The sequence below is a fragment of the Psilocybe cubensis genome, chromosome 10 (assembly GCF_017499595.1).
Source record: "Psilocybe cubensis strain MGC-MH-2018 chromosome 10, whole genome shotgun sequence".
Taxonomy (NCBI): domain Eukaryota; kingdom Fungi; phylum Basidiomycota; class Agaricomycetes; order Agaricales; family Agrocybaceae; genus Psilocybe; species Psilocybe cubensis.
This window is the reverse complement of record NC_063008.1, coordinates 2,594,488-2,610,998: the sequence shown is the minus strand read 5'-3', so window position 1 is coordinate 2,610,998 and position 16,511 is coordinate 2,594,488. Positions and strand designations below refer to the sequence as shown.

The window sequence follows — 16,511 nt, the reverse complement described above, 5'->3', positions numbered from 1 at the left end:
TTGGTTAGTGAGGTAACTCTCTGTGACGGTTCGGTCACCGTTCACGACTTACCATGGCCGGCCTGGGTTAGGATTCCCAGAGTGACGGGTGGTCAGGAAGTAACATGGCATAGGTTAATGGGACAGATTAGTCCAACGGTTGCGCGTGGTGCAATTCCCGCGTGTTCCATTTTACCCGTGATGTTACACTCTCAATATTGGACTAATTATAAACCTACTATGGCCACCAATATCATGTTTGTGCCAGACAATGGGCTTTTAGCGTGGTGGCCTCATTATTCGAGGCCCTCGTCAACGTTCTACTCTGTTACATAATAATTCAATGTGTTATAAGTCTCTAGCTATATGGACAAATGTACATATAGTATACAGACTCCTTTAGCTTCTTTGATTAAAACTCAAAAGTGTTGCCTGATATGAAGTGCCGCCAAATGTCAACCTAATTTAAATCACTTGAAACGTGGCTTAAATCCGTCTGTAAGTAGACTTGAGCACTGTAATAATTTCTCTTACGTCACGTCCGTATTTTGTACATATGCTAAATAAGACTGTCTATGATTTCTCAGGTAGAAAATGTACAAAGGAGGATGGGATGTTGTATACTTATTACGCCAGGCACAAAGATATTCTTTGAGCTTAATACCAATTTTAAAAGAGTGGCGTTTATCTTATATATTCTGTATGACAATCAAACTAAATAACAACATTGAAGAGCGTACTTCAACTATGGTGACTGCAACCTTGCTCCAACCACTACAATAGATGCGATGTTTAGTCCTCCAGTATGTAGATTGGTAGATATTTAAAATATGTATGGAAAAACTAGCGTACATACAGAGATATCCATACAATTCCAGAGTGTACTCGTAATGCATGAATGAAAATCAGGACATTTCGACTTGCGTGTCTCGGGCGCGTCGCAATCATGTGATCCACATACACAGTCACCAACTACGTGACGTGACACAGTTTGGATCTTTTGTGACCTGTTTCGTCACTCCGTTCATCTCAAATCTTGTTGCCGACGCGAAACTTGAAGGTCGCGACGAAGACAAGGAAGTCATGGAAGGTCCAAAATCTATAAAGTAAGTCTCCCATCGTACAACAGAATATATGCCTTCCAATTACTTACACCTATGGCACTTGACTTTTTGTTATTGTAGGAAGCGAAAGCTGCTCGACAAGTCTATCCCAAATGTTATTCTCCAGAACCCAGAGTTTGCCCAGGACTCGCAGATGTACCAGGACCTATTGAATATGGAGCGGAAGTTGGACTGGACGATTACGAGGAAGAGGATGGAGGTTCAGGATGCGCTTGCTCGGACGCCCACGGTGAGTCTTCAGTCGCCGGCGCTGCGCTGGTGTGGATGACCCAAATGCTGACCAGGATGGATGGGATGCTCTGTATTTCATTGCAGACGACACGGACGCTGCGTATATTCATGAGCCATACTGTGTCTGGACAACAGTGGCAGAATATGGGTGAGCCCCAAGTTGCTCCAAACTTTGAGACTGGGGAGGGCATCCCCGCATGGTCATTCAAGATTGAAGGGAGACTTCTGGAGGTACGTGTGTCATAACTATCTTCGTTGGCATGCTTAAACATGTTATGTCCCAGGTACCGAATCAGAGACATAAAGATAAAACACCACCACGCAAGTTCTCGACGTTGATTAAGCGAATGGTTGTGGAATTGGACCGCGACACCAATGTGTATCCTGAGGGAAACATTGTTGAGGTATGTCAGTTTTTTGGTTCGTATTGCTCATTTGCCGACTCTGCGTGCAGTGGCCTCGGGCGCATGGGAACCACAATCCTGCTCTCGACGGATTCACGATTCGGCGAACTGGCGATTCTCCCACTAAAATTCGAGTAGTTATGTACCTCGAGCACTTCCCAGAACAGTACAAGGTGTTGCCAGAGCTCAGTACGTTTCTATTATATATCCTGGAACTTATGGGTAATTGATTGAATCTTATTGCAGGTAATGTTTTGGCTGTCAAGGAGGATAGCCGTATGGGCGTTATTCAAAATCTTTGGAATTACATAAAAGTACAAGGGCTGCAAGACAAAGTGGACAGGCGTATCATAAAGGCAGACGACAAACTACGACCGGTACGTTAACTATGTTTCTTCTGGTATACCACACGCTGAGCCGTCCACATAGATATTCGGCGGCGAGACAATGCCATTCCACAAAATCCCTGACGTCGTAAACCGCTACCTGACAGCTGCCGACCCTATCATACTGCACTACACAGTCAACCCCACTATCCAGCCACCTGAGCGGACGTCAGCGTGGGATGTGGAGATCAAGATGGAAGACACCGCGCTCAAGAACAAGATGGCTGTGACAGTCAGCACAAGCAAAGAGTCAGCACAGGCACTCTTGAAGATCGACGAAGAGGTGCACCACATTCCCCCTTTTCTCCAGTTCTTTGAAATGCTGACTTGGGCGTTAGATTGCACTCCTAGCGCAGTCGCTGCACAACTCTCACATGAAGCGCACGTTCTTGGAGAGCTTTGCAAATGACCCTGCTCAGTTTATACAGACCTGGCTCGAGTCGCAGTCGCGCGATCTGGAGAGCATTTTGGGCAGTGGGCCAACAGAGGGTATGACGCTCAGGCAGGAGGAGCTGAAGAGGAGCGAGTTTTTCCAGTTGCCTTGGGTCGAAGAGGTGCGTCGTAGCTTTGGTTTTGTCTTGTGGTCGATACTTACGTGTGACCTTGTACAGGCTGTTGCGATCCAGGAGGGTGTTCGTCTAGCTGCGAAAGGGATGGCGTAATGCGTCACTTCTTTCTGATTTTTTTCTTGTTTGCTTTCCTATCGAGATCTTTTATATCGTTGTAATTGTTATATTGTAATTCCATGGTAGCAGTTTCTTCCATTTTTTAACTTGCACTGCCTGTTAATTGAGGGACTTGAGGCGTTTGGAGGTGTAAATGATTGTCACGGTGAGTGTCGGTTCTATGACAGGGGTTATTAATCGTTATCATTCGCTAACGCGGTAATTTGCTTGCAATCAGAATAGTTAAAGAGGGTTGTCAGCCAAGACATAGTCCGCCCCCCGCGATTCTCGAGAATTTCCATCGTATTTCTGGTCTCATAACCTGGTGCGCAACAAAAAAATAGGTGGGCATAGTGATGTGATATTAGATTTGTCCTCAGCGACGCAGAAGCGACCCACAAACGAATGCGCTTTGACATCTTTATTGCCATGTACCGCAAGGACGTTAGGCGCGCATGCCCGAAGTTATCTACGCGATTGAACAAAACCTCCTGCAGTCTCCCATTCATCATTGTTCTCGACTTTTTCTCATCATCAACATTATCTCTCGGGCGCTCGGCGATGTCATTACGCGTCCGCAGTTTGTGGCAAGTTGCTGGAAATCTGGTTTTATCAAACAAAAGTAAAACAAGGGTGATTCAAAGAAAGTGGTACCATGGCAGCGAATTGTCCTTTTGTACTTCAATAAAATAAAAACAAGGAGACGATCGTTGAGTGGCAAATGTATTTTGAATAATCCTACAAATCCTCCATATTATTAAGGCCATTCTGACAAATTTTAAATATTTGTGCAAAAACCTGACATTTAACTGTCAAACTAATTTCGGGGAATCCCAAATATGGACAATAATGATCGAGCGGCATCATCCGTCAAATTCATATAGAGCCATGTTCAAGTAACGGCTTGTGCAATCTCTTTACGCTTACGACCACAGGATGGCCAGCAAATCGGTACGTCGAGCTTCGTTCTGAAATTTCAGCTACTTACACAGTTCTGTTTGAATACCAGTTAGGACGCTTACGCCAGGTGAATGCTTGTAGCTCAGACATATCATGTTGGTTTTGCTAATCACGCCACTTTGCTCGGAAATATAGTGGGCTGGGGAGGTGATTTCGTCAAAGGAAAAGCCTGCTGTTAACGAGGAGTTCAAGGAGCTGGAGAAGGATATTGAATTGCGGAGGGAGGGTATTCAAAGGTACGCCTTTGGTTGAGCTCGTTTCGCCAGCTTTCGACCCCTTTCTGATTCATTTGAACACCATCAGGTTGATTGTTGCGTCTGGAACGTATCATCACTCCCTTTCCAAGAAGAAGGCCAATGCATCTCTTGACGAGGTCGAGAAAATGCTTCCCATCGATATCTTGGGGATCACTATGATTGTCCATGGTGAAGAATTTGGTGATGATTCTACTTTCGGTATGTCTCATGAATCATTCTGTCGTGCCAGCGAACCGGTGCTCATTATAGCGTTCTCGTGTTTCTCATCTTTCATTTAACGTTTTATATTTATAGGGTCTGCATTGGTTAAATTAGGACGCGCACATTCTAAAATCGCAACGCTGCAGGAGGCTTATGCATTGACATTCAAGGATACTTTCATGGGAACGCTGGAAAAATTTAAGGATCAGATTAAGGAGTACGAAGCGGTCAAAAAAAAGCTTGAGAATAGAAAGTGAGTTTTGCATGGACCCTACTCTATGACTCAGCTGCTTATGCCAATCGCGCTCCCCAGGGTAATTTACGACTCGGCCACGGTCAAATTTGAGAAAGCGCAATCGAGCAGGAAGGACAAGGATCGGCGAGAGGCCGAAGATGAATTGGAGCGCGCCAGGCAACGCTAGTACGTCATGCCAATCCCAATGTTGCGTCGATTATGAACCTAATTGTAATGCATCAACAGCGATGAAGCCGCGGAGGATCTGCGCGCGCATATGCATGCTATCCAGGAGAATGAGCACAACCAATATCGCGAACTGGGCACGCTGCTTGACTTGGAGACAACTTACATCCAATCTTATCTTGACGTGTTGAAGGATGTCAAAGCGGATTGGCCGGAACGGTATGTAGCCTGGCTACTTCTTGTGATTTTGTCATTACAGGGTAATTTACATGAGTGGTTCTAGTTCTGCGTCAAAGTCTTCTGGATCATTCAATAGGGATAGCCAATATCCTTCGCGTGTGAATGGGCAGGGAAGGACCTACTCTTCACCTTCTGATTCGTCCGAGGACGATCGACCTACCACTCCTGGTCCTATTTCTGGCAGACACTCCAGAGCTGGATCTACTGCGAGTAAGCCTCCTTCAAGGCCAGCTTCGAGGCTTTCAAGGAAGCGTGCAAGTAGCTCGGCGACGACGAAAGGCTCGTCAGAAGACAAAGACAAGGAAAAAGAGAAGGACGATAATAGACCACGACGGAAGAGCGTCACAGGTTGGGCATCCAGCGCTGTCGAATCTGTCACGGGAAGCAAGAACAAGAAGAGCAAAGACACCGACTCATTTACTACACTCGACGACGACCAGCACCCTGGAGCCACTGAAAATGGTACTCTCCACAAATCTTCCAGTTTCCGTTCCCTTGGTCGCAAAAGCTCCAAGAACAAATCAAAAGAAAGTCTCTCAGGAACGACCACTGCTACGCCCAAGATTCTCAAACCACCATCGGCTCAAGGCCAGAAGGTTGTGCGTGCACTATACGACTTTTCTGGCTCGTCAGACGAGTTGAGTTTCAAGGCCGGCAATGACATCATTGTTGTTCATGAAGTTTTGGATGACTGGTGGATGGGCGAGGTTAACGGGCACCGAGGCCTATTTCCAACATCTTACACGGAAGTCGTGGGGTCCAACAAGTCGATGTTCCCTCCTGGGAAGCCTCCACGGGTCATTCACCCAGGCCCAGGTTACGACCAAGACGACAGCGATTTTGACGGCGACTACCGACACGACCATGACCATGACCATTATATGACGAGCGATGCTGATGAGGAGCAGATCATCCGCGCTACGCCGATGGCGGTGAACCGCAGCCCTATCTTTTACGGTGGATTTGACGACAAGGCGAGCTTCACAGGGAGCATGGCAGACGAGGCCGACGACGAGGACACCAAACGGATACAGCCAGTCAGTACTCGGCAGCGGGTGGCGTTCCCTGATGACAATGGCGACGACAACTGGGGCCCGCCGAAGCCTCCTCAGCAGCCCCAACAGCCCCAAACACAGCAGCAGCAGAACAGTAGCACTTTGCCCTCTTTCTCAACGCCCTCGATGCTCTCGCAAGCGCGCAGGAATATGTTGCGGTCGTTGGACCCCGCGCAACAGCCGTTGATTAACCGCTCCATGAGTGAAGCTCCGAGCCCCACTTCAGGTGGGCTAGGGGGCGGAGGAGGGAGCGCGAGCAATGTGTACGGTAGCGGGAGTGTGTCAACGGGCACGACGACGCCGACCAAGAAAATACCCCCACCGCCACCTCCGCGACGTGCGATAAGCCAGGTGCCCGCTACAGGTCCGCCTATTCCGGAACGGAAGGCGCCTGGTGCTGCTGCAAGCCACACGCTGAATGGATCGGCTTCCACATTGACGACGCCTGCATCGTCTGTAAGCGGGCATGGGTATGATAGGTCGCCGTTTGAGAGCGCGATTGAGCTCGAGGGTGTTGGTGGTGCTGCGCAGTGCGAGCAATTCAGACAGAACCCTTTCAAACCGAAGGGAATGTGCAGTAACTGCCTCGAATTCCACGGTTAGGGCCTCTTTCGATCCTTCACTAGCCAGCCAAGCCAATCATCTCAATCTCCTTTTCAAATTCTTCTTGCCAATGTATAATCTTCCCTTTCTTTTTTGCTTGGTAATGTATAGTACTCCCCGGACGCTTCCTCACTCTGTTTCATTTTATTCCATCCCCCACTTTTCTCTCGTCCTTTTTTGGTTTCCTGATTGCTATGAGGTCTATTTATTGTGACGAGGGGTTGGAAGAATTCTTCTTAAACATAGATCGGCTTTATCGGTCATCATTCCGTGCAATCCATCTAGTTACTAGTAGTGTAGACGTTCAGCTGTCCGAGTTACAGATAGCTGTTGTTCCATTGTAGTATTGTGTACTGTTAGTTAGTTTGTTATGCAGCACGAATTTGTCTAGTCCAGACTCCAAAGCCTGCTGTTCTCAATGATATCAATGAGATAAGACTGCGATGAGACAGTATTCAATGATGAGCTATAGTCGTGTGTCGTTTGCTATATACGTGAATTCTCAAGATTGTGGGTCTTATCGTTACCTCGGTACCCCACTTTCGGCGGGGTTGAGCTGCTTTTTCCCTCGATACCGCCACCCTCACCTTCAATTGTTCGATTTCAACGCAACTCTTACCCTCTATTGATAATTCGACATCAGAATATTTCGCGGAGAATGACGCATGACACCATGAGCATGGTAACCGGACGCGTTATGATTTCGGGTGGGCCTGTTCCTTGTCCATTTCGGTTCTAAATAGGAAGAAGATAAGGACACGGTATATATAGGGATGGTTTTAATAGAGCTTCTGCTTGATAGAATGATAGTCGTCGAAGGAGGCATTACGCCATGAAAGATAGTGTGCTTTTCTTGGAACTAGAGCTTGAGTAAAAGTTCGATTAGAGGCTGAGATTATTAACAGTATCTTGTTGGACGCGTTGTTAAGAATTGGCTTGATCCATAAGGATTTGGACGATATGTAGCTGTGCTGATGTACATGTACGGTCGGTTCTTGCTAGTATGGAACACTCGGGACGAGGTGGGCATGGAAAATTCTTGAAAACTGCATGAAATGCAAGGCAGATTGATAGACCGCGATCGGTATCAAGTGTTGTAACTTTTCGAGGAAATTTTCAAGAAGGTGCCACAGTCTACGGTGACCAAATAGTTGACGAATATGTTGGAACAGCTTTTTTATAGTGTCAGGGAGCTCAGAACAAGGTGTCAGTTTGAAGAAACCAGTACAAAGCAAAAAGCATTTGAAAAACGCACATTTCAATTTTGAGCATCAAGAGTTATGTAATACATGTCACTGGGTGACATGCAAAAGGCCGGCCCACCTTTCTCCACTGAGCACTCACCCCTGCAACTCTTCCTCTCTTTTGCTCCCCCATCTCCAGCTCACAAAGAGGTCGTTATTGGGCGCACAATATGTCTGGAAACCCTCTGAAGAAGCGAAAAATTGCAGTGCTGGGATCTCGGTCTGTAGGTGAGCTCGGTCTAGATTATATGGACTTCTGTCTTTATGTCGGTCTTGACAAGGAAATAACGAGGCTTCTGTTGATCTCTCTGCTGACACTTTCTGCATCATAACGTTCTCTTGCGTTTGTACTGACAAATAGTTATGGTGTTGATCAGGAAAATCTTCTCTTGTGAAGCAATTCATCGAGGTATGCTTCGCTGTGCGATGTTCGAGTCGAAAGGGGGACGTACTCAGACAAATCCATTACCTAGAACCACTTCCAAGATTCCTACTACCCCACCATCGAATCCACTTTTGCCAAGAGCGTCGTATACAAGGGAGTAGAGTACGATTGCCACATTATCGACACTGCTGGACAGGTGCGTCGTTTTCAGGACCATTCAATTGCGTAATCTTATCATCAATTGCTTCGGTTCTTTTCGCATTTTTCCGACGTAGGATGAATACTCTCCAATCAACGCACAATACGCCATTGGGATACACGGCTACGTACTTGTTTACTCCATCACATCGCGGAATTCATTCAACATGATCCAAATCGTCTACGACAAAATCGTGGACTTCTGCGGTGTCTCCAAGGTTCCTTGTGTCATAGTTGGATCAAAGAGTGACTTGTCGATATCGTCAGTACTCCATTTTTTGACAGCACTGTTTAACGGGCCGCTGGTATGGCAGAGATTCAATATTCTTCGACAAAAATTGCAAAAACTACGTGTTCTTTCTGGATTCCGCTTCGTGTACTTGACAGACACAGTTACACCGAGTGCAAGACCGAGAAGTTCCTAGTCCTTTTGCATTTTCTGCATTGAAGAATGTAGTCGATTTATTTGACTTGCTTCAATCTCTGACTCTGTTCCAAGCAGCACGCCTAAACGGCAGTGCAAGTTGTTCAACAACTACTGATATATCTGTTTCTCACAGGCGTCAAGTTGACTCTAAAGACGTCGAAACCTTGGCCAAGCAAATTGATTGCGCTTGGATTGAAACGAGTGCTAAGAATAACATCAACGTCGGTAGGTGTATTTTTAACAACACCCTTCCGGCTTTAACTCACGCCCCTATCCTCTTTCCAGGCAAAGTCTTCGAACTTTGCTTACAAGAAATCGAACGGATGCAAGCTCCCCACCAAAGCGAGCCTCAAGCCAAATCCTGCGTTGTCATGTAGGATATCATCTTACTCAGACCAACTGCGCCCGTATATCTCTTTCTTTCCACCTTGTTTCTTTATCTTTTTTTCGTTGGTGCTCCTTATAACCCCTATCTTTTTTTTTCTCTGTTGAACTTTACTCCTTCTGTACTATCTCCTGCGCGTCTTGATCCCCTTGTTTGTTTGATTGCTTCGAATGCCAACATTACTACTTACATATCTAACCCACATGTGCCGTTGACCTTCTTACCTGTGTTCTTTCTATTCCATTTCTCGCCTTTTCTTCCACCCCGCCTTGCCACTCGAAACGTGTTTTTGATTTATTTATTTTCTGGCCGACCTTCTCTGGTTGACCTCCGGACTTCTTGAAGTGCTGTCTGCTAGTTTAGTAGAGACTTTACTTCGTTCTCGTGTTTGTGTACCAAATCTTGAAATTTAGCTAAATGTGTAGCGATCCAGACTCCCTGGAATAAACAAGGTGTTTTATCACAGCCATTTATTTATTGTAGGCCTTTTTATTTTCGCATACGGTTCGCGGCTATTGTTAGAATTGTCCGCACAGAAGCCCCCGTTTACATTCTCTGGAATGAAGTGGGGCTAGCTGCGGAGAAGTACTGGGATATCTCGTGACGGACCCCGAGCGCGAGAGAAGCGGAACTTGGGAAGTCTAAAACCAGAGGGACTAGAGCTGTTCTGCAATGGGACCAGAACAAATCAAGAGTTCTTCGAACGGTCGCCGCAAGGCGGTCAAGGCCACACACATGATGAATCTGTCAAATGGTCACCTGTAAAGAGTAAAGAAGACTAACGACAAAGGTGCAAAAATTGGTTCAATCCAGGATCGAACTGGAGACCTTCTGTGCACTGAAGACAAGTTTCAGCAAATCTCAATGTGAGACAGAAATCATAACCACTAGACCATTGAACCGATACTCCTGTCGGTGTAGATTACATTCCGGACCTGGGCCACATCCGAGCAAACAGTTCTGGCCACTAAAGCGCTTAAAGGATTTAGCGCCCAAACTTAGTGAGATGGAACGTTTAGAGTTGGACGCAGTTACCCTTCCGCAACCATTAGCGATACCTCTATAAGCTTCGATTCTTACTTTGCTTTGGAACGCAGGAAACTCGATCCTCTCGGCTCTTGCGTCGGAGAGAAATTAAAGACTAAAGTCTGTAATAATATATCTCCGATGGAGTAGGATTCGTGTCAAATAAGCAGGACAGTGGGCGTCAGCTTCTCCGCTGATGTCGTTTTCGCATTCATCTCCTGAATTAAAGATAGATTTACTGACGCTGCATAATGATACACATCGTACTATAAGCACCTGTAGCGAAGTATAAATATGACGAGGCCTTTCAAGACCTTTCATTACCACCCCCATCGAATTCACATTACACATCAACTAGAAGCATACCATGTCAACTGCAATTGTCCTCCCTACCCTCACTGAATGGACTGAGCAACACATCACCAGTATCTTCCAAGCAAAGACCAACGCGGATCTCACAAGCGCTCTCGATGGCTTCTTGTCAGACAAAGCGGTGATTACATTTAACGGCAAGCAGATCTCTCGCGCAGACTACGTTGGCCAGTTACAGGCGGAGAAGTTCCGCGAGGTTTCTGCGGATGTCAACTTTTTGGGTGCTGTTCAGGCCCCTACTGATCCTGATCAACCATTCGATGTACGCCTTTCATAATCAATCGCTCACTATCCATGGTACTCAAATACCGCCATCGTCATGCAGGCTGGATCTGTGGGCGTATTCTACAACGCTACTATCTTCGAGAATATCAAGATCAGAGATGTCTCCGTTTCGAGACAGGTCACTGCATCTGTGAACGTTGTGTGCGTCCGAATCATATCCGTGAGATGGCTCGTCTGACTGTTAGACACACTTTCCAGCATCGCTCAAGACCCCGATGTACCAAAACCCCCGCCATCCCCATTTCGTGGTTTCTTTGACGGTAGAAGGGTAATGGCATTGAACCAGGTCTCCACTCAGGGACCTGCCACAAGTTCAAACACCGCATAATGGATCCCCGACATAGCTAAACTTACACGACTACTGTTGGTGTTTACATGTAATGCATTACTCAATGCTGCTGCATAATTAATACTCTGATCACGCAAATCTGCAGATCCTGTCCCATTGGAATCCGGATGTGCCGATGCGGGGGAACCGCCTTTGATTGAATCATCAAGCGCCCAGGCCTGTAACATATGTGCGCCACACCTCTATAGGCAAATAAAACTAAGCAGTAGACATTAACCATGTACAAAACAGAGGGGTAGGTATATAATGCATAATGTTACAAAATTACTCAGCGATACGCTCGACCTGAAGGAAGCATGGCTCCCCTAGGGGCCTGGCCTATAAATAGAACTCGTCAGTAAACATGAACGCAACAACCAGACTAAGGGTTTTTACCTGATGAATATCGTTCCGGTCGGGTTGTGGGAGTTCCTTCAAAGGTTTGCCATTCTTGTCGACGATATCGAAGTCAAATCCGGCAAGCATCATAGCCATGATGACTTTGATTTCGAGTTTGGCAATCTTCATTCCGGAGCAGGGGTGACGACCTGTGGATGCACACAAGTAAATACACACTTGTCATCCATCTTAAACAAAACTTGAAACGCACCGGCACCCCATCCGAGGAATGAGAACGTTCCTTTCTTGTCTTCCTCTCGGCCTGCTTCGAAGCGAGAAGGGTCGAACTTCTCGGGTTGTTCGTAGATGTCTGGGTTCAAGTGAACATCGGCAAGAGAATATGCGACGAAATCTCCTTTCTTGACTTGACCATTAGCGATAGTAAGCTCTTCAATCAAATTTCGGCGAAGGGCAGTTCCAGAAATAGCAAGTCGGAGAGTTTCACGGATGACAAGTTCCAGTACCGGCAGCTCATCGTCCCACGCGGAGATGGGGATGGCAGCAAGGCGCTTATGAAGGGGCTCGGTGGACACAGTGTTGGTGTGTTTCTCGATTAAAGAATTAATCTCAGCCTTGACTTTAGCCTTCCACTCAGGATGGGAAGCAAGGTACACAATTGCCCAGCAAGCTTGAGGAAGACGACGAAATCAAAACAACTTCTTCGTTGGTATATACCAATGGTTTTGTACTCACAGTTAATACCTGTATTGATAACTCCGGCGAAGATGACACTAAGAACGAACTGGAAGTACTCGACATCAGTAAAAATGTTCTTCGAAATAGGCCAGACAGGTAATAGGGCGTACCTGGACAATATTTGGGGTGTCCATTCCCTGGCCTAGCAGCACATCGATAGCATCCGTGGAGGGGACGGTTGCATGTCTGCGGGCCTCGACAAATCCATAAAGCTTCATAAATAGCTCCTTAGTCGCAACTTCCTTTCTCTTTTTTGCCGGACTAGGGAACCAAGGCAACAAAAGGGCTGTAGGGGTAGCACTTTTTTCTAGTGTCCAATACAGACTTTGGAGCTCAGAGATGGTCTTCACGTCTTTGGCTAGCTCATCACACGATGCCATTCGGACAGTCATTTGGAACACAAGCTAGACAGAGAAGATGAACAGTGATCGTGTCATTGGACACGTCGTGACTTAAACGGAGAGAATGAGTACGTACATCATAGATGTGCTTGAAAGGGTCAATCCTGGCGCTCTTGCCCCAAGATTCCATACGGTTGTTAACGTCATTGAGCAAAAAAGGTAGGGCTGAAAGTACGTTAATGGTTATGACCAAGTAGTCAAGGATAGCCTACCCACCATCGGTCAGCCTGTTCTTGTTCAGAAGGATTGCAATTTGCTTGTTGAACCATGACACGTCTCCTTGTGTATTTTCCTCCACTTGAATATCTTTTAAGCTCGGCGCCTGGTAACGCATAATATGATGGCCGATACATTAACACCAGACATTTGGGAAGGAGGCGGCGTATGCTTACGGCTCCCATAAGGATCTTATACCCTTCAATAAAATCTAAACTTTTTGTATCGAAGAAAGTCTTTCGGGCTTCTTCGCCACGGAACGCAACGACGTCGTGCTTAAATTGGATGTATTTATAGGCATGCCACGCAGAAAAGAAAGTTCACTTACGTGAAGGACCTTAAACTTGAAGTGAGGATCGGAACCACTGAAGTTGCTTCGGACGAAATCGTATCTTTTGGTGAAGAAGGTCCAAGCTGTGAAGACAGGGAATCCTCCAAGTCGGCGAATTGAGCCTGGCTTCGAAGACGTTATGGAGTTGTAGACCACATATGACACCAGTATCAGGCCAACAGAGGTCACTGAGGCTAAAACATTAAGTTGCTGAGAGGAAGAGAGAACGCGTATGATGGGAAGCTCTAGAATAACCTCCTTCAGCGCCATGGTGAGGGGTTAGGATTGAAGATGAAGACAAAAAAACAAAAGTTTCTTTTATAAGCCCTCAGACTAGCGTTTGGGGTGAGATCTAAGTGGGCGGCCATCTGGCATTCTCGGCGATCGACCTACATCGGAGAATTGGCACATACTTATGTTGCTGAAAGAAACGCTTATTTGGGGTTGTCGAATATATGTAGAAACCGGATGTTGCCTTGTGGCTTTAGCCAACCACAAGCCTCCGATTGTAACTTCCATGAATTTTTGTGCGGTTACATACGGACATCATTTTGAATAGAGTGTAAAACTTAGAGCAGAACGGTAGCGATTAACATGAGGACGTACAACCTTTAGTGAAAGCGATAGTGCGAAATTGTAGACTACCTGTCGGATTTCTTATAGTATATCTTTGCAATTGTCGGGTTTACTGTGGGGCATGATGACTGACAATGATTGCTTAGTACCTACTTATGGGTTGCCAAGCAAGGCAGTTATCAAGTAGATACCGACTCCAGCGTCTGGGGGAGTAATCTACTACCACATGTATCGATTCTCTTTAGGAAACTTGATGGCAATATTGATTCTCTAGTAGTATCCTGCCTGTACTCATCATTCGTTGAGTCCGTTCGGGGGTACTTCATTCAACTCTCGTTCCGCGAATCCCGAGGCACGCAGTGTTGCTTTTCGAAACACTATCAAACCTAACCGACGGGGTGACTTGAGGAGACGCTTGGCTACAACCGAACCTTAAAGCGGTGCAAAAATTCCGACGTATCATGTATGTATGCATGTATAAAGTCGAACGATAAATAACTTCGTATATACAGGTTTTGTACGTGAAAATGGGTAAATTTACAGCAGAAAAAATTAAGAAACGTTACAGCTCACCCGTAGTTTTAGCATATTAATAAAAGGATTCTGTCGCAAAGAAAAAAGTGCTAGTTTTACGTTGATAGTTGTGGTAACGTTAATCTTTAAGCGATTATTTTGAGTACAAGCTAATTTTAGACCATAATACAAAATTCCTGCTGAAAGCCCTCTCAAGAACATAGAAACGTAAGCTTGATTGCATCATCTGGGGAAGCATTTTTTCATAAACAGCTACGATTCCGTATACGTATGAATTTTCTCCTTAGTCAATCAATAAACTGAGCCGTGGCTTTGTGATGAGATTAAAAATACAATGTCCCGTCATTGTCCCTCGATTTTCAGCGGCGCCATAATTGAGGCGGTACTTGATGCAGTTTTGGTGCAATTGGCAATAAATGCGACAGTACATGTACACCTGCTTTCTAGGTCTTAAGGTTTTAGAGGATAAAAATGAGAGGGGTACATGCATTCGGAGGTTCACGGATATCCCTGTCGAAACCTCTGACACGTTCCATTGCTGCGGCGCAGGTCGCCGTCTGCAATTACTATGGGTGTATTTCAAGGTTCTGCCAACGTAATGGAGGTAAAAACGAAATTATCTAAGTTTATGATACGACTTTGAAAAAATAACAAGGATACGTGTCAAAAAAGAGGCGAGAATAAAGGCTACTTTAGTACTCACGCGCACGTACAACTATATAGGAGTCCGTCGCATGCTGTTTTTCTCATGGGGAGGTGTCTAATGACCTCGTTGAAGAGCAGTTGAAGATCAATGGCGAAACATCTACATCCAAACTAATTGGACAGAGGCCACTAATATCATCTTCATTGTGTTGTTATGCTGACCTGTACTACATGGGACAACATATTGAACAAGGGCGTCAGCAGGAGGTTTTTGATGACGTTTTCAGTTTTTCTGTCATAGGAAATAGGCGATGCGAGAAGTAAAAATTTTCAGAAGTTTTAAACAATCCGTTTTGATCTGCGCTGTATTTTTTATGCCGCGTGAATGAACCCGCGTTTGGGCGCTTACGCAAAACAAACCACGCAGATCGCGGAAAATTGTCAGGACACTATTACTGAGACTCCCATGCAAATGTTCCAAATTGAGAGTTGGATCAAGTTCAATGCATAATCGGTGGGTTATAGATCAGGGATTATGTGGGCCAAAACTGAGTACTGACTTTTAACTGTCCACATTTTGTTGATGTAGAATGAGGGGAAAGGTTTTTCAAATGGAATACAACCAAAATCAGACAACCGTGAAATATATTCAGCGTACTATATTAAAAGAGTTGTGCACGGTATACATTCAGACAACCATGAAAGAAATTATGACACAGGATTTGACTTGAAGGATGGTTGACGTCTAAGTGTGATTCTACGCCATGAGTAATACGGCGGTCCATCAGGGGACTCATACTTGAGTACTCTGACTGACGCTACATACTCGCAATCTTCTTCCGCTTTTCCTCCATGATTTTGGGACAGTAAATGGCGAGACAGATTTGACCCGCGTTTACTACAAAGCCTCCGAAGTAGACTTCGATAGGAAGGATCCCGTATTTGGGGATGCTGAAGGCTAGATCCCCGCCGTTGTGTTGAGTATTACCCTTCATCATCAATAAATCACAGTCATTTAATAGAGATACTTTTATAAATGGATTGACCTTCTCACCTGAACGAACTGACGGAGTTGATCTGCACATTTCCAGATGATGTTTTCGGGTGTCTCCGACCTCGAGAATGAAATTTTATGATCCGCATAACCTGGCCACTGTGACATGATCAAAATCAACATTAGTTTCGGGAACTCGGCACATGAAGAAGTGTTTGCGCTCACTTGAATAACAAAAGAGAATTTACCATCTCTGAGTCGATTTTGGGCATAATAAATCATCCTTTTGGTCGCGTTTGAAATTTTAAGCTCTGGTTTGGGATGGGTTTTGGTTGTGTATGCAAGTTTTAAGGCGAGAATTTCTCCCTTCTCATCCCAGGGGTTAACTTGTTTTAAAAGAGCCTTAGGATCCAAACCGACAGGGAGAGATAAGTACTCTTGTGCAGCATTATTTTTGTCAGTTATAGTGATAAAAAAATCAGAGGTCTTCATGCCTGAAGAATGTTGATCAAGTGTAGGAAGGATTTAGAGAGAATATGATTG

General features: G+C 45.5%; 6 protein-coding genes and 1 non-coding gene across 7 annotated transcripts; 4 read left to right on the top strand and 3 right to left on the bottom strand.

Moving 5' to 3' along the window:
* Positions 1 to 873: 873 nt before the first annotated feature.
* Positions 874 to 2,786, top strand: JR316_0011060 (SWI/SNF and RSC complexes subunit ssr3; the record flags this gene model as incomplete). The annotated part of the gene is made up of 9 exons (XM_047896723.1): positions 874 to 1,085; positions 1,164 to 1,332; positions 1,419 to 1,565; positions 1,619 to 1,738; positions 1,789 to 1,927; positions 1,985 to 2,115; positions 2,168 to 2,407; positions 2,463 to 2,678; positions 2,736 to 2,786. 9 exons carry the CDS (start codon positions 874 to 876, stop codon positions 2,784 to 2,786), a joined length of 1,425 nt encoding a protein of 474 aa, XP_047744768.1.
* A 939-nt stretch (positions 2,787 to 3,725) lies between these two features.
* Positions 3,726 to 6,526, top strand: JR316_0011059 (Meiotically up-regulated gene 137 protein; the record flags this gene model as incomplete). Its single annotated transcript, XM_047896722.1, has 7 exons — positions 3,726 to 3,740; positions 3,885 to 3,985; positions 4,053 to 4,204; positions 4,301 to 4,460; positions 4,521 to 4,628; positions 4,689 to 4,847; positions 4,888 to 6,526. The coding sequence occupies 7 exons, from the start codon at positions 3,726 to 3,728 to the stop codon at positions 6,524 to 6,526; spliced, it is 2,334 nt and encodes a 777-aa protein (XP_047744767.1).
* A 1,414-nt stretch (positions 6,527 to 7,940) lies between these two features.
* On the top strand, positions 7,941 to 9,157 carry JR316_0011058 (GTP-binding protein rhb1; the record flags this gene model as incomplete). Its single annotated transcript, XM_047896721.1, has 6 exons — positions 7,941 to 7,998; positions 8,148 to 8,179; positions 8,244 to 8,351; positions 8,431 to 8,615; positions 8,914 to 9,005; positions 9,066 to 9,157. The coding sequence occupies 6 exons, from the start codon at positions 7,941 to 7,943 to the stop codon at positions 9,155 to 9,157; spliced, it is 567 nt and encodes a 188-aa protein (XP_047744766.1).
* An 808-nt stretch (positions 9,158 to 9,965) lies between these two features.
* On the bottom strand, positions 9,966 to 10,067 carry JR316_0011057. Its single transcript has one exon. It is a non-coding gene; the product is annotated as a tRNA-Val (tRNA).
* Positions 10,068 to 10,558: 491 nt separating this feature from the next.
* JR316_0011056 (uncharacterized protein) lies at positions 10,559 to 11,176 on the top strand (the record flags this gene model as incomplete). Its single annotated transcript, XM_047896720.1, has 3 exons — positions 10,559 to 10,825; positions 10,889 to 10,989; positions 11,047 to 11,176. The coding sequence occupies 3 exons, from the start codon at positions 10,559 to 10,561 to the stop codon at positions 11,174 to 11,176; spliced, it is 498 nt and encodes a 165-aa protein (XP_047744765.1).
* Positions 11,177 to 11,461: 285 nt separating this feature from the next.
* Positions 11,462 to 13,489, bottom strand: JR316_0011055 (Cytochrome P450 monooxygenase; the record flags this gene model as incomplete). The annotated part of the gene is made up of 9 exons (XM_047896719.1): positions 11,462 to 11,515; positions 11,573 to 11,724; positions 11,787 to 12,203; positions 12,269 to 12,317; positions 12,382 to 12,675; positions 12,749 to 12,837; positions 12,889 to 12,994; positions 13,065 to 13,163; positions 13,217 to 13,489. The coding sequence occupies 9 exons, from the start codon at positions 13,487 to 13,489 to the stop codon at positions 11,462 to 11,464; spliced, it is 1,533 nt and encodes a 510-aa protein (XP_047744764.1).
* A 2,303-nt stretch (positions 13,490 to 15,792) lies between these two features.
* JR316_0011054 (uncharacterized protein) lies at positions 15,793 to 16,460 on the bottom strand (the record flags this gene model as incomplete). The annotated part of the gene is made up of 2 exons (XM_047896718.1): positions 15,793 to 15,963; positions 16,029 to 16,460. 2 exons carry the CDS (start codon positions 16,458 to 16,460, stop codon positions 15,793 to 15,795), a joined length of 603 nt encoding a protein of 200 aa, XP_047744763.1.
* Between the last annotated feature and the right edge of the window lie 51 nt (positions 16,461 to 16,511).